We start from the raw sequence: 27,775 nt of genomic DNA, 5'->3' as shown, positions 1-27,775 counted from the left end.
TCTGTTATGCAGTCTTCCTCTATTCTAACTGCCTTCTACCTTCTCAAAAATTATTGTCTTTTCTAGTCAGTCATGACTTCTCATGATATGGCCAAAGCACGACAGTCATAGTTTAGTCATCCTGACTTCTAGGGAGAATTCAGGCATTTGTCTTTTTAGCTGTCCCATTGTATTATTTGTGTTTTAATCAAATTTAAATATATATATATATAGCCATTACATACACATCCAAGATGTTCCAGTGCTGAAAGATGAGCACCTTTTTTTGCTTCTGCACACTGTCCAGCCCACTAGCTCTGACTCATCATTGACTTCCTTGTGGTATAGTGCGTCAAAGCAACCAGAAACCTATGGCACTGAGTGATTCTACATTGCAACTATTGTAAATTACAGCAGAGCATCCTAGCAGTCTTTCAGATTTAATCACAAGTACATTATGTCTGATGTATGATCACAGCACTACATTTCGTCAGCCCTAGCAGCTTATACTAATGCATTTTTTCTCTACAATGTAATCTTTCTTGCACAGCATCCAGAATGTGAAAGAGTAGGAAGAAGCTTTGCATTTCCAAAAATGAATGTGAGAACAACCTATCACTACCATGGAGCTTTGGTTAGGTATTCATCATTGTAGTTGGATTCTGGCAAACTGTAAATTGCTAGATTTAAATGCAGCAATTTCACTCCAGTTTCATTAAAAAAACAAAAAACCTTCTATTACTGGCCCAAACAGGAACTCTTCAGAGCCAATTTAATTTCCTTAATGGAACCCTGAACAAAGCCCTTTGTATACACACTAGAAGATGGATTGTACAACTGTAATTCAGAAAAACTCAGCATGGCAATGCCTTTACTATTGATTTTACGTCAGGAGGAAACATCTTGTTAAATTAGGCAGTATTATTCCACGTTTAAATACAGACATTAAAGCTGCTATGTAAAGAAAAACAGGTCTCTTCCCAAACTGAGTTTGGATCAGTAAGCAAAGTTCAAACTTGAATAAAATGTAAGTACGGTAGTTAGGAATATTGAGGGTATTGTAGTTCAGCAGCAACTGGACCGCCTTTGGAGTTGAAGGAGAAATGTGTTTGGTATACATTTTAATACAAACATTCCTAAATTGCACTTCTTGAACCAATACATGAGCTGAAACACAGTTATAGTTTGATATTCACCATTTTCCAAGAAGGCCTACATGCAAAATGTGCATATTGGTGAAAACACATGACCTACACATACATGCTGCATGTATATATATTACTAAAAATAATACACAATGATATGAATGTTGTGTGAAAATGCTTTAAAAATCCAGATATTAAGCAAAACTGAATACAAAAATAAATTAAGGGAAATTTATGTAAATATGTATGGATGATCATGTGAACTTATCACCAGCTGAGGTGGAAACAAGACCAAAAAAAAAGCTTAAGATCTGAACAATGAGAATCTTGTTTAATCATGATTTGCATGTTCATTCCCACCCCATATTGTGCCACCCCCCCAAAAAAAACCCCACATCCTCTACAAATTTTAACTTTTTTTTCTAATACAGTGATGGCTATGGATATGTAAAGATCAAATGTCAGACATAGTGAGACACTATTCTCAAAGTTATACTATAAATTCCAAATTGCTCTTTGGCAATGCAGCTGGCCATACTACCTTTCTCCATGGGTTGTTTGATAACATTAGAAGCCATATGTGCTCTTTTTGTCTCTTACAATTTGTCAAAACTGCAACATTAGTTAAATCCAGGGTTTTTCCTTTTCCAAGAAAAAAACCATGACAAAATTGGAAATGATTAAAGGGCAGGTAAAAATATAAATAAATTGTACTTGTTGTTGCTATTATTTATCAGATATATACCCTGTCTTTCTCTCACCAAGGGATCCAAGATGACTTATAAAATTTAAAATAGAGGTTGGCTAAATTGTACATTACAATCGGCTCTCTCTATCCATGGATTCTTTATACATGGATTCAACCATCCATGGTTTGAAAATATTTAAATATATATAAATAAATTACAAAAAGCAAACTTTGATTTTGTCATTTTCTATAATGGACATCATTTTACTACATTGTATATAATAAGATGTGAGCACCCACAAGTTTTGGTATCCATGGGGAGTCCTGGAACCAAACCACAGTGGATACCAATGACCCACTGTCCAACTGCTAAAAAAAACTATTAAACAATATCATAGGCTTTTCTTGGCAAGATTTGTTCAGAGGGGGTTTGCCTTTGCCTTCTTCTGAAGCTGTGAGAATGTGACTTGCCCAAGGTGACCTGGTAGCTTTCTATGGCAGAGCAGAAATTTGAACTCTCATCTTCAGAGGAGGAAGGCAGGGTATAAATAAATAATAGATGTTTTAAGAGCCAGGAAGGGTACAGATCTAGCATGCATATGGGAGCACTCATGTCTTCAAGGGTCCTGTCCCCATCCTAAGGTTAAAAGCCCCCAACAACTTTGCCTTAGTGAGTGAATAAATTAAAGCTCATAGCACCAAAGGTCAAAGACCATTTTCTTCACCAGTCCATACTAACAATGACCACACAAAACATTCTGGCACTTCTCATTATGCTTCTGAGAGATGTGTATGTACTCTTTATAATCATACTTACTCTATAATGCAGGAAAGTGCCAGCAAGGGTCTCATACATGGGCTCCCAGCAACCCGAGTCTCAGTTTTTTCCATTGTACTGCCACTTCTTTGTTTCTATTATAAACCTAGCAGACTGTATTTTGGTCTAAATTTTGTCCTACATTTTGTCCCGGTTTATAGTAGAGAATTATGGCAACCCTACTTCCATTACAAAATGTGTGTAAAGTGCTGAAGTAGTTTGTACTTTATTAACTCAGTTGAGGGAGATGAGATAAAGGGTTAGAATCTTGTCCTTCCAGTAGGCTCAGTCAAAAGCAAACTACTGCTGTCTCTACTACTCTCTTTACCACTACCTACTACCTCTTCTTGCTTTTGTGTACTTCCTAATATATAACTTTTGCCATCTTGACCACACTGAAATTGCTTGGCCATACATATCCCAGTTTTCATCCGTGAAATGTTAGAGGGTATGCTCCAGCAACTTCCTTTGCCTTGCTGCCTAACAGGAGTGCTCACTCTACCGATTGAAGTAGTCAAATGCTTATCTCCAACAACATGCATTTTTAAATGATTGTGCCTATGACTACCATTCAGGGACAGACTAGATAGCTACTTGAGACTCTGCAAAAGCAATAATAATAAAGTTCCCTTTTGCCCATCTTTCGTCAAGGCTTATGAACACCCAGCTTTCTAATGTCATGTTCTATACACATTTTTCTATGTTCCATAACAATTCCTGTACAGTAAGCAACTTGCTTGCTGAACATTGTGAAACTAAGTTAGCGATTTGTGTGTTTTCTATAAAAATACTCAGAATGCATAAACTGTTCCTGAAACTGCTGCAAATTTTTGAAAGCTATTTCTTACAGAGCCCACTGGTGTAACTAAATAAACTCACTTTCCTTGAATCTCCGAGGTCTCTAGTCTCATTGATTTCTGCTACACTATGAGTCTTGCCTATGAAAAGATATGAAAAAACAGTCAACCCAAATCAAGGTGGGGAGCCTCTAAACCATGTAGGACAATTTCTTTTTTTCTAAGTATGAACATTCCCAACTCAGGTTGCAATAAGCATTTGACTCACGAGCCCTCACAATCTCTAGCTGACAAAGAGATAGATTATTGGAAGACTTCTCTTGATACGTATATACCCATGCATTTGTTAGAATAAATAACCCAGAGAATTTGCAATTTGTCGACAATTGGTTCTATGGATTGCATTTTCTTCAGGAATCAAGGCCCCAGTTACAGCACACTCATTACAGCTAAACATTTCTGGATGCCAATCTGGAAAAGAGATACTAGTGGAGCTGTTCAGTAGAAGCAAAATTCTATATGAGGCCTGAATTAAAAATGTTCAATCCTTCCTCACATAATCTGGTACATGAGGCAAGGATAAAACCATTGGTGGTGGTGGAGAGGCCCACCATTTGGATGACTTTAAATTTAACATATTTCTTTTGTACTACTAAACAGAACAGAGAAAAAGCAATTTGCATTTCTGAGAAGCTCAATTTTTTTTGTCTTTAAGAAAATAACAAATATTAGATCTAAAGTTGTTCACAAGCTCCTGTATATGAGTTGAATTTGAGAGAATTTGGTCATTTTAGTCCTAATTTGCATGTCCATCACAATGATGAAAAATAGCCAAAGCAACTGTAATAAAATTTCCATCCAGACAAGTCACAGTATAATTAATATGATTTTTCCAACACAATTATCCATTGCGCTTCAGGAAGCTTCCTCATTCTTAGGATAATTTTTACTTAGGCTTGAATCTTAGGAAAGTTACAGAAGTCTACTCATTTTCTAGTTCAAGCTTTACCAGGCATCTTGTTCATGTCCTTCTTGCAGATGGATGGCTATGCTTTGATTAGTGTCCACATATCGCATTTCAGCTGAGAGCCCTCTGAGAGTGGTGCCCTTTGAATACACCGCCAGCTCCAACAGACATGAACTAGAGCTCCAAGGCAGGATAGGGCTGTGGAGGCTGAACATGCACCTGCCTGTGAGCTTGCTAGTGTTCAGGAGAAGAATGTCCCCTGCAAAGGAAAATAAAAGCAACCAATACACAATTGAGAGGATAAAATAGAGGAAAGGAAGAATGGCAGAAAGCTAGTGGTCTGAGGAAAGAAAGAAGAAAACATAAAGAGAAAGCACAGTTAAGGGATTAAATACCTTAAAGGCATCAGATCTTATCTGATCTTGGAAGCTGGTTAGTACATGGATGGAAGACCACCAATGAAAGCTATATTTCATAAGAAGGAGCTGGCAAAACCACCTCTGAGTATTCCTTGCCTAAGAAAACTGTTTGAAGTTCATGGAGTCTCTATAAGTCTGCAGGTGACTTCAAGTCAGTCAGTCAGTCAGTCAGTCAGACAGACAGATACGGAAATAAAATATTATAAACCAACACAACAAATTAAAAAAAAAGGCTGGCTGAAAGTTGGTTTATCCTGTCATGCTGGTATTGTGGCAAGCAGCTTGCTTTAAAGCTCAGCACAACCACCAAATGAGATGCCATCTGCACAGATGAGGGCTGGGCTGAGCCTTGGGGTGGGCCAAGATACCACAAGAATAGGTTTTTGTGGGTTTTTCGGGCTATGCGGCCATGTTCTAGAACAGGGGTAGGCAATCTTTTTGAGCCGGGGGCCGGGTTGCTGTCCCTCAGACAACTGGAGGGCCGAAGCCAAAAAATAAATAATTAAATAATTTTTAAAAAAATTAAATATATAAATAAACCAGGACAAATGTAGGACAAAATTTTCAAATGGAAGACACCTTTTTTAAAAAAGTGGAGGACACGTGAAAAAATTTGCTGATTTTTTTAAAATGTTAATATAAATGCATGTTTCTGAGGCTTCTATAGACAATTGCCCCCCAAAGGCCCCGGCAGCAATCAGCAGCAGGACCGGGCTGGGGCCGGTCCCAAGGCCTCGCCAGGCCGCAGGTTGCCTACCCCTGTTCTAGAAGAGTTTATTCTTGACGTTTCGCCAGCATCTGTGGCTGCCAGCCTCAGAGAAATACCACAAGAACTTTGCACTCTTTTGCCTATTCTAAAGATGGCATGCTATGACAGAACACTTTTCTCCACTCTGAGTTCCTCAGGGGTGAACATAAGTAACAGCTGGCACTGGGTTATGCTGACATTTTGGATCCATGAACACAGGTGAAGGCAATAACATGACTCTTTCTCACCAGACCATTGGCCTTAATGGAAAGAAGGAAAATAACAGGATCATAAGGAATCATCCCATTGAACAGGGCCACATGGCTACTGGATATGGTTATTGGAATAGTGGGTAAAATGCTACACAAAAGTGTTTCCTATAATGCTGCTGGTAACACATGAATTGTCCTTTAATTTCAGCCTCTTTTAGATTTTCTTTTCTTTCTGTGGAGGGAAATGTGCCAAACTCCAATAAAGAAAGGAAGAGATAATTTGCTGTAACTGAGGCTTATAAGAAACCCACAATATGTCTTTTGTGTGCCTTATAATTATTTTAATATATAAACGACATTTAGCACATGATGCAGGGCAATGAATGGAGAGTTCTCATTTTGGAAAATATGTAATATGTCTACACCATTTGTGGGAGATTAATGAAATATGCAAAAGTCCATTTCTGTTTCAATCCATAACATTTTTAATGGGATGTGCTGAACACTACTGTGTTGAATAACAGAGCAAATCCAATTAAAGTGTGTGTGGGGGGGGGGGGCACAGTTGTCTAAGAAGGCAAGACAACCACAAATCTGTCTGTTATGCTCAAATGAACCTTCTAGATCTCTGTTGGATGAACTGTTCTCCATGATCTGCTGATCTTCTTGAGACATCAGAGCGACAACTGAAGACAGTAACCAGTCTGGCTTTCCTGCAGCATTGGTAGAAGTAACCCAGGAGCAGTTCCATCCCAAGTTACATGGGGTTTCTGTTACAAAAACAAAAACAAAGAGGAAGCATGAGAGCAATCAGTCAACTTATTATAACCAAGGATGTGAATTTATGAGTCATTTTCCTTTTCACAAGGGTGAACAAAGGTTACCGTACTTTTATTACTTTTTTAAAGAATAAAGTGCTGGGTGAGAGTCTGGTAATAGGCAAATATAAAACAGAAGGTAAACTTTGCCTCTGGTTATTTCTCAGTACATTTTCAAGAAGTGACCAAAAAAAGGGAGCTACTGCACTGCAGTTACTGCTATTACACAGAGTTTCTGTTATAAGAAACACAGATCAATCATTAGGGCAATCAGTCATGTTATTATTATATTTGAGGATGATTTAGCTTTATGAGTCACTTTTCTTTTCCCAAGAGAGAAGAAAGATTATTTTTATTACTGTTATTAAGAATAAAGTACTAGGTATGGGCCTGGCAATATGCAAACATAAAACAGAAGGCCTGTTTTGTCCCAAGATGTTTTCAAGAAGCAACAAAGGAAAGGGAGTGACTTCACTGTCTTGTGACTGTTAGCTTTAGCTGAGAAAACCACTTTGCATGATTGAACAGTTGTGCCTACTGTGTACAAATGCCCATACATTCTCTGAAAAGATTATCTAGGGTCTAAAAATTTAGTTTTATAGGTTATGGCAAAAAGAATTTTGTTGAGCTGCTGTTGCTGCTGTTGCTGCTGCTGAGGACCAGTGTGTTTTCACTGAGATTCTGAGAGACCAACTTTCAAATCCCCACTTGCACTTGGAAACCCACTGAATAACCTTGGGGAAGGCAATGGCAAACCACCTCCCAAGAAATCTTGATAAGAAAACTCCTCAGTAGGTTCACCTTAGGATCACCATAAGCTGGAAATGACTTGAAGGCACATGACAGCAACTTTTTTTTTTAAGGATAGCAAGGTTGTTCACAAAAGAACCTGACTGTACTCACTCCTAAATGTACCTTCCTTCTCTGGGTCAGGTTTTCATAGGAGAGTGGGGACAGAATTGGTTTTGCAAGTTTGAGCATTGAGCTGGCTGTCCATGGTGCTGAATGTCGACTTCTCTCCATGATGGCACCTCAAAATCTCTTTTGCATGCCAGGAACATCTGCACTCTTTAAACTAATACCCTCTTTTGATAAGAAACTGCAACAAGGCTGAAGATAAGCAGATACATGTTTTAACGTTCACACACAGAGCATATATTGTTCTGTATAGTGAGATGATACAAGCACACAAAAACACATTATATACAATGTTGCTGGTGGTCTAAAGGCAAATTCTGATCTGCAGGCGCTCTATCAAGATAGTGGAGATTCTTGCACAGTTTAAAAAACCAATTTACCGGTGCAGAATTCAATTCGAATTTGGGATACATCCAGATTTTATTGCAACTGAAGTAAGCTGATGACAAAGGGGGAGGGAGAGAGAGAGAGAAACTGATACACTTTAAAAGCAGATCAAAAATGCTTTTAAAGTATGACAGGGGATCAATTGGGACTGTCCCTATCAAATTGGGACATTGGAAAATATCCATCTGGCTGCCTTTGGGAGTCCAGCTAAACCCAGGAGGAACATCACAGCTACCTCATTCTTTTAACACGGAACATATGTAAACCTGGCAATATCTACTGATAACACAACAAGTGTTCCTATTTCCCCTACTCCTACACATTTATTATTTTAGCTGGCCTACACTTAGAAGATGTGTTTGGGTACAGCAGACATAGGTTTGTTTTTGTTTTTTTGTTTGCTTGTTTTTAATAAGAAGTCTTTTAAGAGACAGTCCACACTTGGAATGTTTCCTATGCATGTGTGCAAAAACCAAGCAAAACAATAGAATCATATAGTTGGAAGTGACCACAAGGGCCATTGAGTCCAACCCTGCCATGCAGGAACTCACAATCAAAGAAGCACCAACAAGCAGCAGTGGCCCCTTCAATTGCTAGACAGCTGCTGAGGCAGACAGAGGAGATGGAACTGGCTTCATATAGAACAAAGTCTACAAATGGCTGAACGATGTTTTGATTAAAACATAACAAAATAGTGGCCAAGGGCTGTTTGTTTTTAGTAGGGCATCTTTTGAAAATTCCTGTTCAAAAGATACTATCAAGACTCTGTTTTACTACACTGCACATTGTATAAGCTGCCTTGGCTTACAGAGAGATCTTCAGAGACTCCATAGAAAAATTCTCTTTAGAGTTCTGTGCTGCTAATCCCAGGCAAAAACTACTCATCCATATCAAAATATATGTGGTTCCAATTATTTTTTATAACTGGATAGCTCTCTATTCAAGATCTCATGAATAACAATTATTTATTCAGCTTTCCAATCATAGCCAGATTGTGATATGTAGGTAAAATACTTTACAAATGTAAAAATGGGGAGAACATTGGGGAATTTGGTGTCTACTTTTATTTGCACCTCAATCTAACAATCAGTCAATCAATCAATCAATGATATTTCATGCTCCAGTGAAATGCAGGCTTTAAATAAACTCTTTGCCCTCTCATGAATTGCTATTGCATGCTATACAAAGAATGCCTGCCGTTTGGACACTGGCTTCAAACAGAAACAAACCTATGCTAATAATTCTTGATTAAAAGAAAATAGTCTGAAAATGTATAGCATGCTAGTTCTATTCAAACAAACAATTTCTGGAGGTAAATGGGTGGGAAAGAAGTGCTTTTCTAAATCTGCATGACATAATTCATTAGATTCTTTGTAGAAGAGAAAAGTCAGGTAGGATACACAGAAGTAGCAATTGAGAAAATATTGTAAAATATAAAATTTTATATTATATATATTATAAGCCATGTATGGTTTAGTTTGTGAGCATTTTGTCTGATGGATTAGATTTTGGCAACACCAAAATGTCACTGCCTAGGGTAGGGAAAGTATACTTCTATAGTTCTGTGTTGTGCACTTAAAAAAAAATTCTTCTCTACTATGCTTACAGGTTTGTTACAAATACTTTCCCACACAACGCATAATTAACTTATGCGGTTTTCTGTCACAAATGATGATAGCCACTGATTTCTAGATTGTAAGCCTGAGGGCAGGGAACTGTCCAATTAAAAAGATTGTATATACAGCGCTGTGTAAATTTACAGCGCTTTATAAATAAAAGTTAATAATAATAATAATAATAATAATAATAATAATAATAATAAATTTCAACCTCTTTAGACCTGCATTAAACAAATTCAGTACTGCTTAGCACTGACGCTGCTTTGAATCTCTAAATTCAGAGGACTATGAGGGTGAATTTCAATTACTTGAGAGAAAATGTAATAGATTTAAAACCTTGCTATGCCAGCCTTTATCCAAATGGATTTCAGAGGTTTTGCAAAGTATGAATAAAGTGAACCATGACTATACTACCATAAAACAGCAATGTCATTTGTCAAAAAACAAGGAACAGATACAACTATTTAAAAAAAAAACTCATAATGCAGACAGAGGCAACATAACTATTAAAAATGACTTGGACAATTTTTTAAAAGTCTTAACCTGGAACTAAAAAACTGGCTTTACATTGTTGCATGGCACATCCAGTCATACTGAAAATATGTGGACAGACTGGAAAATTACCAGCTTGTTAGATGACGGGAATGCTGTGGATGTAGTATATCTTGATTTCAGAAAGGCCTTTGACAAAGTTCCCCATGACATTCTTGCAAACAAGCTTGCAAAATGTGGGCTAGACAAGGCAACTGTTACATGGATTTGTAATTGGTTGACCGGCCGAACCCAAAGGGTGCTCAACAATGGCTCCTTTTCATCCTGGAGAGAAGTGACCAGTGGGGTCCCACAGGGCTCTGTCCTGGGCCCAGTGCTGTTCAACATCTTTAACAATGACTTGGAGGACAGAATTGGGGGCATACTTATCAAATTTGCAGATGACACCAAATTAGGGGGAGAAGCTAATACCCCAGAGGACAGGATCAAAATTAGAAATGATCTGAATAGACTAGAAAGCTGGGCCAAAGCTAACAAAATGAAATTCAATACGGAGAAATGTAAGGTACTGCACTTAGAGCGGAAAAATGAAATGCACAGATATAGGATGGGCGACACCTAGCTGAATGAAACTACATGTGAAAGGGATCTGGGAGTCCAAGTAGACCACAAGTTGAACATAAGTCAACAGTGCGATGTAGCAGCTAAAAAGGCCAATGCAATTTTAGGCTTCACCAATAAAAGTATAGTGTCTAGATCAAGGGAAGTAATAGTGCCACTCTATTCTGCTTTGGTCAGGCCCCACCTGGAATATTGTGTCTAGTTCTGGGCACCACAATTCAAAAAGGATATGGAAAAACTGGAGTGTGTCCAAAGGAGGGCAACTAAGATGGTGGAGGGTCTGGAAACCATGTCCTATGAGGAACGACTTAGGGAGCTGGGGATGTTTAGCCTGGAGAAGAGAAGATTAAGAGGTTATATGATAGCCCTGTTTAAATATTTGAAGGGATGTCATACTGAGGAGGGAGCAAGCTTATTTTTTGCTGCTCCAGAGACTAGGACCCAGAGCAATGGATGCAAGCTCCAGGAAAATAGATTCCACCTCAACATTAGGAGGAACCTCCTGACAGTAAGGGCTGTTTGACAGTGGAACAAACTCCCTTGGCGAGTGGTGGAGTCTCCTTCTTTGGCGGTCTTTAAACAGAGGCTGGATGGCCATCTGACGGGGATGCTTTGATTGGGAGTTCCTGCATGGCAGAGGGTTGGACTGGATGGCCCTTGTGGTCTCTTCCAACTCTATGATTGTATGATTGTATGATTCTAGGTTTGTCTAGGAAGAGTATAGAATCAAAGAAGGGATTCATTGTATAGATTTTTTCTAGATTTAGTATTTGGTATTACCCAGAATTATTCAAAGATTTCCTGGCTATAATTAACTAACTGATTCACCCCCCAAAATGATAGATCACGGATGCTCTAATTCCAGGATAAACTAATGTTACTAGACCCACTGGACATAGCACCCTGTTCAGCTTTATGCAGCTATGCCTCCTTTTCATTTTATTTGGATGTAAACCAGAAGTTGATGGTTGCCACACGTTTCAGGATTTCCCCCCCATAGTTCCCCTAGGCCAAAAGAAGTAACTAATCATTTCATTTACTAATTATGCCCAAACAACATAGTAAGTATTTAGGAATTGATTCTGAGTGGGAGAAATTACTGGAGCTGAAAAGACTTTAGTATACACTCCCACTTCACAGGATTTTAGATTTGCTATGAAGTACTGTCAAGTTGGCTTCAATTTATGGTGACCCTATGAATTAGAGATCTCTAGTTAGAGAGCCTGTTGTTGGATATTGTAAAACTCTGGGCTGTGGCTTCCTTTACTGAGTAAATCCACCTGTAATTCAGTCTCTCTCTTTTCCTACTGCCTATTAATGATAGGCATAATCTTTTTTTCCCTTACTATTCAGGGTTTTTTGGCCACCTTGGTAGCTGTATAACTCTTCTCGAGTATCACATTTGCCACTGTATTTATCCTCAACAGAAGCTACTGTCCATCACATCTTACTGATGTGCACACCTATGTTTATATACACATGTCTGTTCCAATTTCAATTTCTCTTTTCAAATGTCCACTTTTTAAAAAGCTCCTTTATGCATACACATAAATTCTACAGCTGAAAATGCCTTTTGGGGGAAAAGAGATTCTGCTAAAATTTGAATGAGAGTGCTAAAAAGTAGTCCACTTGAATAATGTTGAGAATTAAGGCAATCTTGGGAAGGGGGAGGTCCAAAGTGCTTGAAGGATGAGGAAGACAGGGAGCAGAGTGACAGTAAATGCAAGGAGAGGGGAAAACAAAACAAAAAAAAAGCAGGAAATGTAATTTAAAAATATAGAAAATAGCACTGGGGAGCTTGGGCAGGGAAGACCTCAAAAAACATGAGGCTGAAAATCTGGTAATGTACGACACACTTCTGAAATAGAAAGGAGTTTCACAGACCTGGCAAAGTTAAATTGGGAAAAAGTTCATCCCTCTCCCCAGTTTGGGGAATAACAAAACCCATCTTTGGGCACAACTTTGGCTGATGAAGCAGCCAGTGAACCTTGCATGATGTATTTTGGCTTCATGGTGGCTCCCAAGTAGGAATGGACTTTTGAACTGTGCAGCAATTTGACAGTGCGAAGGGGAATGTGCACAGCTTTCCAAAACAAAAACAAAAAATACAGGCACATAGTATTTTTCTTATGTGTATATAATTACACTAAAGTGGCACAAAATAGAAAACAAAATGTGACACCAAGAGTTTTCAGTAAATTGAATTGCAAACCCTGTAGTATGGATTAGACTGTCTGGGGAAGAGAAGACTATGGGGAGGAATTATATTCCAAAAGTTTTAGGATTAATATAGATTGGGGTAAACATACAGACACTAGAGCGTTCAATGTAATGATTTGGGATGCTATGCACTGGTGAGGAGGAGGAGAGTTAACACAGATTGGGGTTAATATCAAGATACTAAAATTAGATCCCCACCTTACGTGGTTAAAATATTTGCAAATTAGAGAAGAATGGAAGAGAGATAAAGAGGCATTAGATAAAGAAGATACACAGCCCGATTTCGATAAGATTATTAGAGGTACTAGATTTAAATTAATTTAAAAAATTTATACATTTCTTTTAAGTACTGAGATGTGGGATGAAACAGTGAAAACAAACATGGTAAGATGGGCACAGAATATTCAAAGAGATATACCTATGTCCAGCTGGGGAAATGTATGGAAAAGAAATTTATGTTTTACTACCTGTAACAATTTGAAAGAAAATTATTATAAGTTATTTTATAGGTGGTATTTGTCTCCAACCAGAGTTGCTAGAATTGCCAAACACGGAAACCCCTTTTGTTGGAAATGCGGTGAAAAAGAAGGCTCCTTTTACCATTTATGGTGGATGTGTAAGGAAGCTCAAAAATTCTGGAAGCAGATCCATAGACAAATAGTGGGTACTTTAAAGAAGAACATACCCTTGAGTCCAAAATTATTTTTGTTAAATATAACAGATGGTATTCAGGATAACTTGATACAAGATGAGCAGAGCGTTTTATTATATATGATTACTTCCGCGCGTTTGAAATGGGCTCAGTATTGGAAATCTAATAAGATTCCAGCGATAAGAGAATGGGTGTTAAAGCTGAATGAGTTGGCCACTTTAGATATGATTTCGATGTCCAAAAATAACAGAACCCAGCAACAACATGAAGAAAAATGGGATAAGGTCTCAGTGTTATGGGAAAATCATAGTACGAAAACTGGATAAAATATTATTAACTTCTCTCTTTTCTACTTATACTTTTTACTATTTATATAAATACTTGTTCTTTCTGTTCCTGTAATGCCTTGAAATATTGTATATCGGTATCTGTATGGGGTATATATATAGAAACCTCTTTTTTTGTTGTTTTTTGTTCTGGAATACTTAAAATAAAATTAAAAAAAGATACTAAGGTGTTCAATGTGTTGATCTGGGATACTTCTGCAGAGATGGACTAATGTAGAGAAAAAGGAGGAAATATGACATTAACTTGATTTTCAGCATTTTAACTTTGCAAATCCCATTGACTTCCATAAATTCAAAAGATATCTTTATCTCTCCTGTTCTCCTCCCTCTTCTCCTCCCTGTAGCTGTTCTGGAAAAAATATCTGTATGCCAGATGAGGAGAAGAGTGACACAGAGACCTTCAGGATTTATTGATGTCAGTGGGACCAACAATGCTGAAAATCAAACTGACATCATCTCTTCTGCTTGCTCACTTCTCTTCCTTTTCATGCCAGTCCATTCCATGCAGAGTGTACTGCATCCATACTGCATGTATATGGAAAACTCTACTATCTGGATGTTTAACCCAATCTACAGGTTTTGTTATTACTAATTTTTTTGTTTTTGTTTTACTAATTTATATCCTGTCTTTCTCCCAGACCTAGTGGCTTACAGACTCTAAGAAGATCAGTGCAATGGAACCCCCTTCTCCTTCCTCTCTCCTCCTTCCCTCCTTTCCTCGCCTCCTCCTGACTAGTCCATATTATACAGGGATCCCAAAAATCAGTGTACTAATATCTGGATATTAATTTAAATGTGTGTTAATCCCAAAATTCCTGGGATGAAATGCTCTCATCTTATCATCACTAATCCATCTCACAGAGAGATTCCCCCAGATCAGTGTACTGAAACCACTAGTGTCTGGATGCTAATCCTACGTTAGCTCTGAAATTTTTGGAATGGAATTGTACTGTCCTGTACTTCTGCAGTGACTAGTGTAGATGACAAGAAGGAGGAGGAAGAGAACTTCAAAATCAAACTTTAGCATCACTACTGCCAAGCCCTCTTTGCTGAGGTCAAAGTTTCCCTTTTTGGAAACAAAATAAAAAATGAATAGCTGTTTAAACACTGATTCTTTTCACAACCACTGCTCCTATGTCCCATTAGCACAGGGTCCTGAGCACACTTCCCTTTTGCTGAAACACAGAAGTCCTGGTGCCGTTGCCACCACTCCAAACACTCCAGGAGCATGGAAATGGGAGTTGTAGCCATGCCACCATCGCAATCCATGTTTATACCTCTCCTAGCCCTGTCTCCAAGGGTCTCTCCTTGATCCAGCTGTCTACAGGAAGTGTGGATTTAAAATATCTTGTGGAGCCCCCATGAGTTTGTTGATGTGCCCCAGGACCTTGCAGTGCATAGTTTGGGGACTGACGATATAGAGGATGAGGTATTAGATTTGGATGAAACACACTTGAGAGATAATCCAGTTTGAGACTGCTTTAACTGCCCTGGCTCAATGCTAGGTAATTCTGGGAACCTTAGTTCTATGAGACATTTATCCTTCTCTGTCAGAGCACTCCGCTGCCAAAATAAATTATGATTCCCATGAATTCCTAGCACTGGGCCAGGTCAGTTAAATTGGTCTCAAACTGGTGTGTTTTGGTCCTAAGATACAAATCCAGGCCTAACTATGAAGCCCACCAAGTGACTTATATGTACAATTACCGCCCCGTACATAAGCTGGACTCTCAAATGAAAGCTGGAAAATGAAACAGAAATACCTTGTTATGTGTCAATAGTTTTAGCCATTACCCCAGATGAGCTTGCCTTCATTTCCAAATAGAGATTTTTTTTTGTTTTGCTTTTGTACATGAAACTGATTTTAGAGCAAATTATTTATGTCTATGATCTAAGGTTGGCAAACAAGACCAAATGGAAATAAAGAAGCAACTTCGTATTCATACCACAGAAAAAAAGCTTTCTTAGCTTTTCTCAGACTAATGGGATCAAAAATTGTTGTACCTGAATGGGAAGACTGATCAGAAGAAATCATCCGATTCTTGCTTGGAGATAGCCTAGGAGGTGCATAGAGGAAAGCAGAGGCTTTCTCATCTGATCTGGTAGAAAAAGCAACTGTAAGAAAGGAAGGAAAAGGAGCAAAAGTAAAATGTAAAAGGATCTAAAATTTCATTTTTTATATGTAGATAATTTTCCCCATGATATAAATTCTGGAAGTTAATTCTATCTAAAATAAAAATACATTATTGGACAGTGGTCCAACCATGCAGCATAGTGTAGTGATTTGCACATTGGGTTGTGACTGGAGACCAGGGTTCAAACCCCTGCTCAGCCATGGAAGACCATTGGATGACCTTGCGCAAGCCACACTCTCTCAGACATAGAGGAAGGCAAAGGCAAACCCCCTCTGAACAAATTTTGCCAGAAAACCTTGTGATAGGGTCACCTTAGGGTCACCAGAAACAACTTGAAAGCACACAACAAGAAAAACAATGGTTAGAAAACAAGTGCACATCACTTTCTCCATACATTGATAACAAGACTATCCAATTAGATTTATTTGGATTACCAATGCCTACAATTTCATAGAAGTGGCATAACAGCTTGGAGAATAGGGAAAGCATCTCTAAGTGTTTTACTGTGATGACAAATGTCTTTGCCAGCTTTAGCAGCAAAAGCAGCAGTTGGAGTGATGCAGGCGTGTGCTTGCTCTATCACAGTTGCATTATGCTGAGATACTAAAGGATAGGATGCAAAACCTTGATTATTTTGCCTTTGCGTGCAAGAACAAATAATTATTGTATTCTTCCCCCACCATGAGAGAAAATGAACATTCCTTCACAGTATTCTTGTATTTGAATGTTCTGAAGTGTTGCAGAGGAATTATTCTACAGAGAAAAATATGTAGGTTTAATGGTGGTGGGGGGGTGTCTTTTTCCTGCATAGAAAACATGTTTCCTGGTCAGAAAGAAGGGCTTCTGTGCAGGAAATCCATTCCCTGCACAAAAAACAGATTTTCTTGTGCAGAACTCCCACATATTTCCCTCTGCAGAATAATTCATCCTAACATTGCAGAACATTCAAATACTGGGAGAAAATTGTGCAAAATAATCTCTGTTCTTCTTAATAGTTTTCCGACCACTGGGAAAACCTTTTTTGACTGAAGTGAGAAGGAACTAACTCTTTTCATCCTTATTACACACTGATTTATATTATTATTCACAGCCAATTAGCAAGATTTATTTTGGATGTAATGTTTCGATGACTGAAGAATCTCACTAGCAGATTCACTATATGTGTAACTTGTACACGTATGCATTCTACTTATGAATGTGCCAAGGAAGCACATCTGTTTTCATACTATCTCATGCTCTGGAAACAGAGGTAAAGCAGAAGTCATTGTGATTTGCTGAAACTACTTGGGCAATCAGTTTGCAGTACTTACAACAAAAACTGAAATGTGTGAGTCAAGTAGTACCAGTGGCATCCTTCTAGGAAATTCCAGACTTGGATCTGACTGTAAGTGGAATATTGCAAAGGTGGAGGTAAATTTTGTAAATGTTTATTACAAAAAGGCTCACCAATGGCATATAGAGTGTATGTTTTGTGTTTTGGTTGCACCTTCGATAAAATAATAATTTTGGTCTCACAAGAAAGGCAGAAAAATGCTTGAACACTACTAGGGATGTTGTATATTGTATTATATATGTATGCAATCCAGAGATCCCATTAAAAGAGGTCCTATGGAATTGTAGGTAAGAACAATTCCCTATCTGATTTACAGCCAAACAGCTCACAGGGATATCTTTAAAGTTTAAACTGACCAATCCAGACTCTTTGTGGAGAGTGTGACAGCATCTGAAGATAAATCTGTAGATTAATGTACCAGGCATGTACCCAGGTGATACCTTTTGTTCAGATGCTTCTATATGATTGCGCCCCAGATGTATGGCTTTTGTAATGTTGTCAGCTTCAAGCACAGTCAACCAGCAAGGACACATACAAAATACAATTACATCCAAAATCCCCCCTCCCAAAACAAAACAAAACAAAAAATCAAAGAACAACCCAGCAATACCTTCATTGAACCAAGAAAAAATGAACAACATACATTATACAACCTTTCAAAGCTTCACTGGTTTCTTTATCAGGCAAATATGTTAAATATCATACAGAAGAAGATGATGATAGAGTCACGGGCATACATTTTGTCAAGATGCTGTTTATGTTGTTGTTAGTTAAGATGGTCTGGAGGGCAAGCAGAATTCAAAGACATTTTAAAAAAAGATTTTAAGTTTTCCCTTTAATTTCCTCAAAGTTTGTTTTTCTCTCCTCCTCAATCCCTTGCTTCACTCTCTTGTTTCCTTTGGGGCAGTCAGAATGTATGGGAGAGGCTAGCTTGCAGGCTTTCAATTCTATTTACTCTTTGCAAGCAAATCATATTGGTCCCAAGGCCCTCAGCAATACCTTAGCATCCACTCAGTCAGGGACATAGCCAAGGGGGGGGGGTTCTTGGGGTCCGGACCCCCCTTCCATTAGAAAAATGAATGGTGCGTGCTGCTGAGCCACCGCGCCCAAGCCCCATTATAATGGTGGCACTTAGTCTGGACTCCCCCCCTTCCTAAAATCCTGGCTACGTCCCTGACTCAGTCCTCATCTCTTTGCCTGTACTGTACAAGTCTTTGCTCATACAATGACCACTATAAAAAAGCAGTATAGTCCTATATGCAAATCTATACATATTTGGAATTTATACACACACACACACACACACACACACATTTTGAATTTATAATCAAAAGTTGGGGCACCAGGAAATGAGGCCCTTTATGTTCCCCTCACTTTGAAACAAGATAATTAAAAATATTTTACTCCATTTACTTCTGTTTCTCTTTTTATTGCTCTCAGTCTATCTGTTCTACTCCCAAGTGGGCCACCGTTTCATCAGAATTTAAGCTTCCCAGCTTTCAGCTTACCAAATCCTGCCTTGGTATTTCCACAGCATTCTTCATTGCTTATTTGACAAAACCCCTCTCCCTCTATCTTTCCCCAGCCTTGTGTCAGCACTGTTCAAAGTATTACATCAGTCCATGTGCTAGGCAGTTGATATACTAACTAGCTTTTTTCTCTTCTGTCAGATATTTGTATTAAGAATAAAACTTGAACTGCTTAAATTATGTGAAGAATAAAACTTGAACTGCCTAACCTGAAATAGCTGCTTCTCCACTGTATTAAAGTATGCTGCCTAATCTTCTATGTGTGTGCCACAGATCTGGAGAAGGTCCTTTTGTTCATGCATTTGTCGTGCCTCATGTATGCATGAGAAGTCACGTACTTGTGTAAACAAGGATATCTAGCAACAGACTGGGTCTTCTAACTCCCTGAACAAACTTCCTCAAACTAGTACCATCCAGATCTGTTTGATGGACAGTTCCCACCATTCCAGGAATGTGTCTGTTAGAACAATGGTACATAGTCTGACACATCTGCAGGGTGCTGGGTTGAGTGAGGTTGCACTAAAGAACAACAAAATTTTGCAGTAACTTTAGAATTTCCAATGCCACTTTCCCCTATCATATCAGTAAAACTGTGTTAACCAGTATTCTAGAGTTTGCCTATGGTGCCTCAAATTTACTAGATTTACTTCCACAATTCAGCTGGCAGTTGTTTGACAGAATTTCTGAAGAACACATTTCCATTCTGGTTCCCCATTACTCCGGTGTTTCCAACCTGTCTCTTGTCTGAAACCCAGACTAGGCCAGTGTTTCCCAAACTCTGGTCCTCAGGATGTTTTGGACTTCAGCTCCCAGAATCCTCAGCCATCTTTCTACTTAAAATGGCAATATATTTGAAAAATTAATCATTGCAATTCCTGGTGTTATACATGGTAGGTAAACAGAAGGTTACTGGTCTTTGTTTCCAAAAATGTGCTCAAGCCTAGCTCTATCCCTGAAAGACTTCAGTGCCACAATCATTCTCCCTAAAAGTGGGTTTAAATCAGTGCTACTGAAACTAGTTGTTCCTGGACCAATGCCTATTTCTGATCCATTTGTTGCTGGTCTCTGGTCAGTTTCTACAGAAGAAACACGGGCACCAATACCCACTGAACCACAAAAAACAATGGGCAGGTGATGGTCCCTGACACACTGGAAAAAAGATAACTGCCAGTCCCTCACATCAAATAGCCTCAGAATCAATGATTTAATTCACCTGCAATTAGGGCAATAGCAAAACACATCTATACAATTATTTTTATGAATAGTGCCCCATCAGAAAGGCTGCCATGTCAAGAGTAAGATGAAACTACTCTTGGTTTTATTCTCAACTTTGAAGGAGCCATTCAAGGTGCTGAACCTATTCAGGAAGCTGGGTTTGTTGCAGCACCAGAGCTATCTGACAGAGACGGCTAAACGTCTCACAAAACTACAGTTCGCAGAATTTCATAACATTAAGCCATGACAGTTGGTGTCAAAGTGAATTATTTCTGCAGTGCGGATGCAGCCTGGGATCTATCAACCACCATTGACAACCTCTCCCAAAAAGTAGCCACTGTTTGATGTATTTCTTAATATAATCATTTATGTGGAGGAGGGAGGCATCCAGGAAACTACAGTCTTTCTAACATATTCTTGAGATACTCCAAAACCTGAAGTTTTCCCATTTCCATCAATAGAAATAACAACCAGTTCTATAATCACAAAAATAACAACAAGCAAATACAGGAGGGTGGGGAGAAAGAGAAACAGATGAATACCAAAAGCTACTGCTAGATGGCCTTATTTAATAGCCTCATTTATTAGAAATAAAAGATGTTGCTAATGGGTATTCCTTAACAGACTCATTAATTATCTCATGGGGAAGGAGAAATAAACAAGCTATTAATACAATCATCTGTTATTCTACTGAGAAGCAATGAAATCACATTAAATACATAGGGTTGGGTCTAATTCTAGTAGTTTTCTCTCTACACACTGTCCTTAGGAAAACTCATCAGCTCTTTTGGTTTTTCCTACCATCTGTATGCCGATGACACCCAGCTGTATCTTTCTGCCCCTGACCTTTCTCCAAGGCTTGAACAGCAAGTCTCGTCTTGCCTTACAGCTGTCTCGCAGTGGATGCGCCATCGGCGTTTGAAGCTCAACATGTCCAAGACGGAGCTTCTTGTCTTTTCTCCTAAGCCCAACCTTCAACACTCCTTTTCTGTCTCTGTGGACAACATTTCCATTCAACCAGTCCAGCAAGCCCGCAGTCTTGGCTTTATCTTTGACTCTTCTCTGTCGTGTATCCCTCAGATCCAGACCACAGCCAAGGCTTGTAGATTCTTTTTGTACAATATTGCCAAAATCCGACCATATCTCTCCACCTCTACTGCCAAGATCCTGGTCCATGCCCTAGTGATCTCACGACTTGATTACTGTAATGTCCTCCTGGCTGGGCTTCCTTTTTCTCACCTCCGTCCTTTAATCTCTGTCCAGCATTCAGCTGCACGCATTATCACTTCCACCCACCGCTCTGACCACATCTCTCCTGTGTTGGCATCCCTTCACTGGCTCCCTCTCCCTTTCCGCATTCAGTATAAGCTCCTGCTGTCGACATTCAAAGCCCTCCATGGACTGGCCCCTCCTTACTTATCAGACCTTCTTTCTCCTCACCTTCCCACCAGGGCCCTCCGTTCTGGTAGTCAAGGGTTCCTGTCTCAGCCCAGGATTTCCTCTGCCCCATCCCGGATTCGCCCCTTTTCACTTGCTGCCCCTCACTCCTGGAACCTTCTTCCTCCACAAGCAAGAGCCATCACTTCTTTAACCAGCTTCAAAACGGAGTTGAAAACCATCCTATTCAGAGAAGCCTTCCCAGGCATCGCATAATTGTTGCTTACTATTTGATGTTATTTTGGTGCCTGTTTGTCAAACCATTTCCTGTATTGCTATGTACTGTATATGTATTATCCTACTTGTGAGTATGTATTTTCCCTGGATAATGATTAACCTTCCATTTTGAAGCCAAGCCCTCCCTTCAGTCCATCTGCCTTGGTCCAGGCCTCGGAGGTTGAGAGGAACTGCTGGACCTCTTACCCTTTCCCGTCACCACTCCCTTCTCCTTCTGTGTCATGTCTTTTTAGCTTGTAAGCCTGAGGGCAGGGAACCGTCTAACTAAAAAGATTGCATGTACAGCGCTGTGTAAATTTACAGCACTTCATAAATAAAGGTTAATAATAATAATAATAGTGCAAAACTCATAGTAACCTAGTTTTCCTCCATGTATAGTATTATAGACATTGCTTTAATTTTAATTGTGCAAGACATTGCAGATGCTTTTCCACAACAATGTGGTGTTTGCTTGCTATCATTCTCTTGAGCAAGTCACACTCTCTCACCCCAGCATAAAAAAGCAAGAGGTTTTGGAAAAATATTTTAATGACATTCATCTATTAATCAGAACCCATTCATTTAATCACAATTACATTAAGCAGTACATTTAAAGAACTTGTACAACATGAAGACAGTTCTGGGGAATATACTAATAGGAATAGACAATCATTGGAAAGCAACACCTTATCTACTCTCTGCCTAAACCAAGGACACAGTTTACTCAACCCCCCCCTCCTACTCTAGTTGGGAATATCATAAGCAGCTACACAATCTGCAAAAGGTTTTTACCTTCCTGGTGTGTAACTGTTATTGAAGAGCCCATAAGGAAAAGTGGGGACAACCCTAAATTAGCATAGATATTAAAGGGCAAGCTTTAAAGAGTTAAACACTCCAGGCCTTCTGCCCAGATGAGTGAATCTGTAAGAGTGGGTCATGAACAAAAACCTGAAGAGGGTCTCCTTTCTGGAGGAGATAGAGGTTTGATGGCTGTTATCCAACAAGATGCTTCAGAATGACCAACTGGGTCAATTACAACAAAAAGCAATATGTTCCTGTGTTCTTTACTGAAATTTCTGTGGAACGGACTGGATTAGAGAAACAACTCCTTGTTCTTGAGGAAAGAATACCTTGTTGCCATATCTTAATACCTTCTTGTTGCACCTAGACTGTGGAATGTGTTTACTTCAGAATTGTTCCCATTCTTGCTGCTTTTAAGACACATCTGAAGACAAATCTCTTCAAAATTGGCTTTTATAATCAGTTTATTGATAGTTTCATTTCTTGAAATCCATTCCTGAAAGAACAGTAGAGCTTTTCCAGATGCCTTATACAAACTGTCCCAGTAGCATTTTGCCTCTTGCCTGTAATTATTCTTTCTTTTGTATTTAGAAGGACATCTATATTTCCCACAGATAGACTTCAGAGGATGGTAGGTCGTGGACATGCATCAATGATGCAAAATAGATGAGAATCGACATAGCCAAGGGTAGCATACAGCTCCCCTGTCACAATCTCCAGGACATACTGTTGCTTTGTGAGCATACAGCTCCCCTGTCACAATCTCCAGGACATACTGTTGCTTTGTGATACTTCCTTCTTCATGGTCACAAAAAACTATGTTTGTCAGTTATCAGTCCATTTTGGGAGCTGGTGGTGCAGTCAGCAGGTTCTCCCCATGAATCGGGAAATCCCAGGAGTAAGACATCTTTTCCCCTCTGTCTGCTTTTGGTCCTAAAATGCATATATCGCTGGAAGGATGCTGGCCAATATGTGCCATATATTGCAACACTTGCTAAAAGGTGACATTCCTTTAGTCATCTTCCTTCAGTGACCAGAACAAAAGACTAGTAATCGTAATGTTTTTATTATTACATCAATCAAAGGTAAATCAAACAATGTTATTAAATTAGCCAGTAGAGCTCACAATAATGTTTTATACAAATACAGTATGGAACACAAAAAAATTAAATTACAACATTTAAAAGCAACAGTAAAATCCATATTCATAAAATAGATCTTAATCAGTAAAATCATGCTTATTTGAGGCAGATTAAATTTCACATTGTGTTTTATTGATCTAAAAATGGGATACAGTTTCTGTTACAGATTCTTTTGTGTCAGTCAAAAGAGATATAATATTCTATTGATCTTTCTAGATATATACTGTAGTGATAAATGGGTAGGGTTGTCAGATCTCAAGGTCTGCACAGTTTCTCCAGTTCCCAAGGTAAGGGGGAGGACTTTCAGGAGGAGAGACACTGCACCTCACATCTTGAAATGTCCTGCCTTGCTATGGGAACTGGTGAAAGACTTTGATCCCTCTCTCTCTTTATAACCACATACATACTTCTCAAGGCAATGCCTTTCATCCTGACATTCCTCCTTCGTACTTTCACCTATTACTTATACTTGGTAGTTTTTATTGAATGATATGCTCTGTGTAAATGTGATTGATACCTAATTTATCATGGTTAATGACAATGCAAGGGATGCCCCCTTGTAACATCACCATTGTAAAATTAGCAGGGACAACCTCCTGTGATATTACAAAGAGTCATCCCTAGGTTTCAGGATTTGACCTGACCTGGCAATCATTGGATTAAGAAGCTTTTTACAAGAATCATTTTAAAAAGTTACAGAATTTTAAAATTAATTTTGCTAGAACAGGGTATCCTTCTAATCTACTAGAATAGGATATCCTTCTGAATTGCTGAAGGTAATGTGTTAAAATGTGTTAGAGTTAACACCTGCCTCTCATTTGGGGTACTCAGTTTTTGAACATGTTCAAATTGAAAAATAGAAGAAACTGGAGAAAAGTCAAATGAGAAAGGAGACTAGACTTATTTGCTGCTGCAAATAAATTTTGCAAGTCTTTTTTGCTTAATATGCTAGATGACAGAGGACCTAGCCTTATCACAACCATATGAAGAAACCTGCTATGCAATAAAACTTTTATTAAATATCAGTCATAGGCTGACATGTTGATTTAGTTGCACTAATAAGAAACAGACAATTAAAAAAAAAAAACCTAAGCAAAAAACCCCAACAACCTAAAATGCAGGGTATGTAAAACAGAGCCAAAATGTCAAAGCAAGAGGCCAGGCCTGCCTCAAACTTCAAAACTGCATTGTCACGCATTTGGTTGATATCAAAGATTGCTTAAAGCTGTTTGAATTTTTTCAGCTTTTAAATTACAGCCTGTAAGAGGTTGAAGATCAAAACCATTCAAGCTGGACCAAACACTGCAGTCCCCTTTAGAACTGTTTTTTTAAGAGCTGAATGGCAGCTGTACTGTTACAAACATTGGCAATAAGATATTTGCATGGTGTGTGCAGGTTAAGAGGAACAAAGAGATTTCATAAGTACTTATAAGTTGAGGTTTGTTCATGAGGATGTCTGCCTAAAGATGTTTTTATTACTTTTTGTAAAAAAACAAAAACAAACCTAAGACTTCAGTCTTGTCTCATCAATGTTTGTTTTTAATGATATTATTAGCTAGCTTGACCTGCATTTCTTTTTCATAAAAAGATGGGATAGAAGTGAAGTATGTAAATAATTATCTTAATTTTGTGCAGCTGGAATAACAGTGATAATTTTAGGCCAAAAGCTGTGAATTGTCAGATGCTGGCATGTTTTTCTTTCAGAGGGGATGAACAGATGCCTTTAAAGAAAAGTTAGTTGCTTCATCCCACCAAACACTGCCTTGATCTTTCATAGGAGTATGGCAGGGGGTTGGACTGGATGGCCCTTGTGGTCTCTTCCAACTCTACGATTCTATGATTCTATGGCCCAATTTAGATGGGCCTTTGTGGCGCCCCTGTCATGTGCTAAGTGTTGGCTGAGGACGCACCTTCCATATTGGCTCAACCCTAGCATGTGATGGGGGTGTCAAAATGGTGGCGCCCTGTACACACGGATGCTGCCATTTTGACGTGATGGATGCATAGCTTCGGCACGTTGCGTCGCGCTTGCAACATCACGAGTGCGCCATTTGCACACTCGGTCATCACAAGCACGACGCAAAAAGAACCTGCTTTTTGCGGGCTCTTTTTCCGCTGCTGGGAAGCCTCGCCATTTGGAGACTGAGGCTTCCCACCAGCGGAAATGGAGGAGGCGGCAGACCGCCCTTTTAGGGCGGTCTATCCCGCCATAGATTCAATCAGTCAGAAGAACTCTTGATATTCAGCAGCTTCAGCACCGACATTACTGCCCTTTAAGTACAGGAATTTTCAGTCTTATCGTAAAAATGAATTATATGTACATTGCAATGAGTATATCTTAATGATAATCTTATTTACATGCTTCTTCATCAGTTTCAAATAATATTTACAGGTGGATTTGGTAACAGAAAGAAGGGAGGAGGAGGAGAGAGAGGAGGAGAATGTAGGACAGCCAGTCCAGAAGGCCTGTGAATGTTAATACAAGTACGGTGAAAGGCAGTAGCGTCACTGGGGATTTGTACGGAGTGCGGGCCACACTGGGTGACACCCTACAATAGGGGGTGACATTCGGTCATCCCCCCTGCTCTACCCATATCATCTGCATGTGTATTCGCATGTGCTGCACTGCGCACATGCTGTCCCTGTCCCCATGCGGGCTGCTCTGGTGCCTGCATGCATGTGCTGCTCCAGACACCCTGTGAGCACTGCTCTGATCCATGCACAGGGAGCTCCAGCCTGCGCACATGCTTTTCCACACCACACGCACACTCATGTGTGCCCCGCACAGCCGGAAACTCTGCCAGAAGTCCCACCCCCACACACCGGGTGACACCTGGTGCAGGAGCGCCACTAATGAAAGGTAGGAATAGTGTAACTAAACCAGGACTAAGCAATTCGGAAAATGGCTGGAAGGAAGAGGAAGTTTTCTAAGCTCTAGATCATCCATTTTCAACCATTTTACATTGGAGAAACCCTTAAAATAATTTTCAAGTCTCAGGGAACCCCTTTATAAAAATTATTTAACAGTGGACCCTTGTTATACGCTGGGGTTTGGTTCCAAGATCCCTCATGTATAACAAAATCTGTGGATGCTCAAGTCCCATTAAATATGACATAGCAAAATGGTGTCCCTTATAAAAATGGAAAATCGAGGTTTGATATTTGAAATATATACTTTTTTGGAACATTTTCAAACCGTGGATGCTTAAATCCATGTATAAAAAATCCGTGTATAAGAAGGGCCAACTGTATCTATAGATCAAAAACTATTTCTTTTTTAAAAATCACAATTTTTCTGGAACCCTTATCAATTTTTCAAAAAACCCTGGTTGAAAAATCCTGCTCTAGATGGTGGTTACTATTTGAACTAAAAGTTTTAGTTGAAAATGTAATCTCTCCTTGATCTGGGTTTTCAGGGATCATGGCAGACATGTATGCATTCCCTAGTTATGTAAGCACTTCAGTCAGTAAGTGGTTGACTGTTGTTTCAGTTCTAGTAGTAGCTGTGACCAGAACAGAGCTGCTGAATCAATTGTATTTACTTATGTGTTAACTCACCATTTAACAATTGAATCAATGGGTCTACTCTAATTGGGATTAACCAGCAGGATTCTAGCATCTAAGATGAAGTGGCTGCATCTCCCCTTCAGTCATAACTGGCACACAAGATTCATCATATGAAAACAATGGAAATATTTGGAAATAGAAATAGATCACTCTTATTTATTTATTTATTTTTGTAGTCACCTTAAATCCCATCTTGGCAAAAGGCAGGGTATAAATTCAATAAATGGCAAGCAAGCATGATGTCACAGTTTGAGTATTGGACTACAACTCTGGAGACCAGGACCTCATTCCCACTTACAAATAAATCGCTTCGTGATTCAAATCAATGGATTGGTTGGGCAGCAGAGTGTAGTTCACACTACATTTGCCCCGATCACATTTTCTTGCTGAAAAACAAAACAAAATAACCCGCTTGTGGTTCACATTTACAAATGAATCGATTCAATTTAAACGTTTTCCTGCAGGAGTCTCTCAAAATAACCCAGCTGTAGCTCACACTGGCAAATGAATCAGTTCAATTTGGAGCGTTTTCAGTGGGTTTTTTTCTCTGTCCA

At 39.0% G+C, this 27,775-nt stretch overlaps 1 protein-coding gene across 5 annotated transcripts in view; it reads right to left on the bottom strand.

The window, feature by feature from the left end:
• Positions 1–27,775, bottom strand: part of LTK (leukocyte receptor tyrosine kinase) — a 168,589-nt gene that overhangs the window by 87,731 nt on the left and 53,083 nt on the right. For all 5 annotated transcript variants that reach the window (XM_042445371.1, XM_042445373.1, XM_042445372.1 and 2 more), the window contains exons 2-4: positions 15,851–15,961; positions 6,390–6,542; positions 4,436–4,652 (exon numbers count right to left, since the gene is read on the bottom strand). In XM_042445371.1, the coding sequence (XP_042301305.1) occupies positions 4,436–4,652; positions 6,390–6,542; positions 15,851–15,961 (481 nt within the window). The remainder of the gene's footprint in view (positions 1–4,435; positions 4,653–6,389; positions 6,543–15,850; positions 15,962–27,775) is intronic.

The sequence above is a fragment of the Sceloporus undulatus genome, chromosome 1 (genome assembly GCF_019175285.1).
Source record: "Sceloporus undulatus isolate JIND9_A2432 ecotype Alabama chromosome 1, SceUnd_v1.1, whole genome shotgun sequence".
In the NCBI taxonomy this organism is placed as follows: Eukaryota; Metazoa; Chordata; class Lepidosauria; order Squamata; family Phrynosomatidae; genus Sceloporus; species Sceloporus undulatus.
The sequence above is the reverse complement of the archived record's forward strand: the minus strand, read 5'-3'. Positions and strand labels throughout refer to the sequence as shown.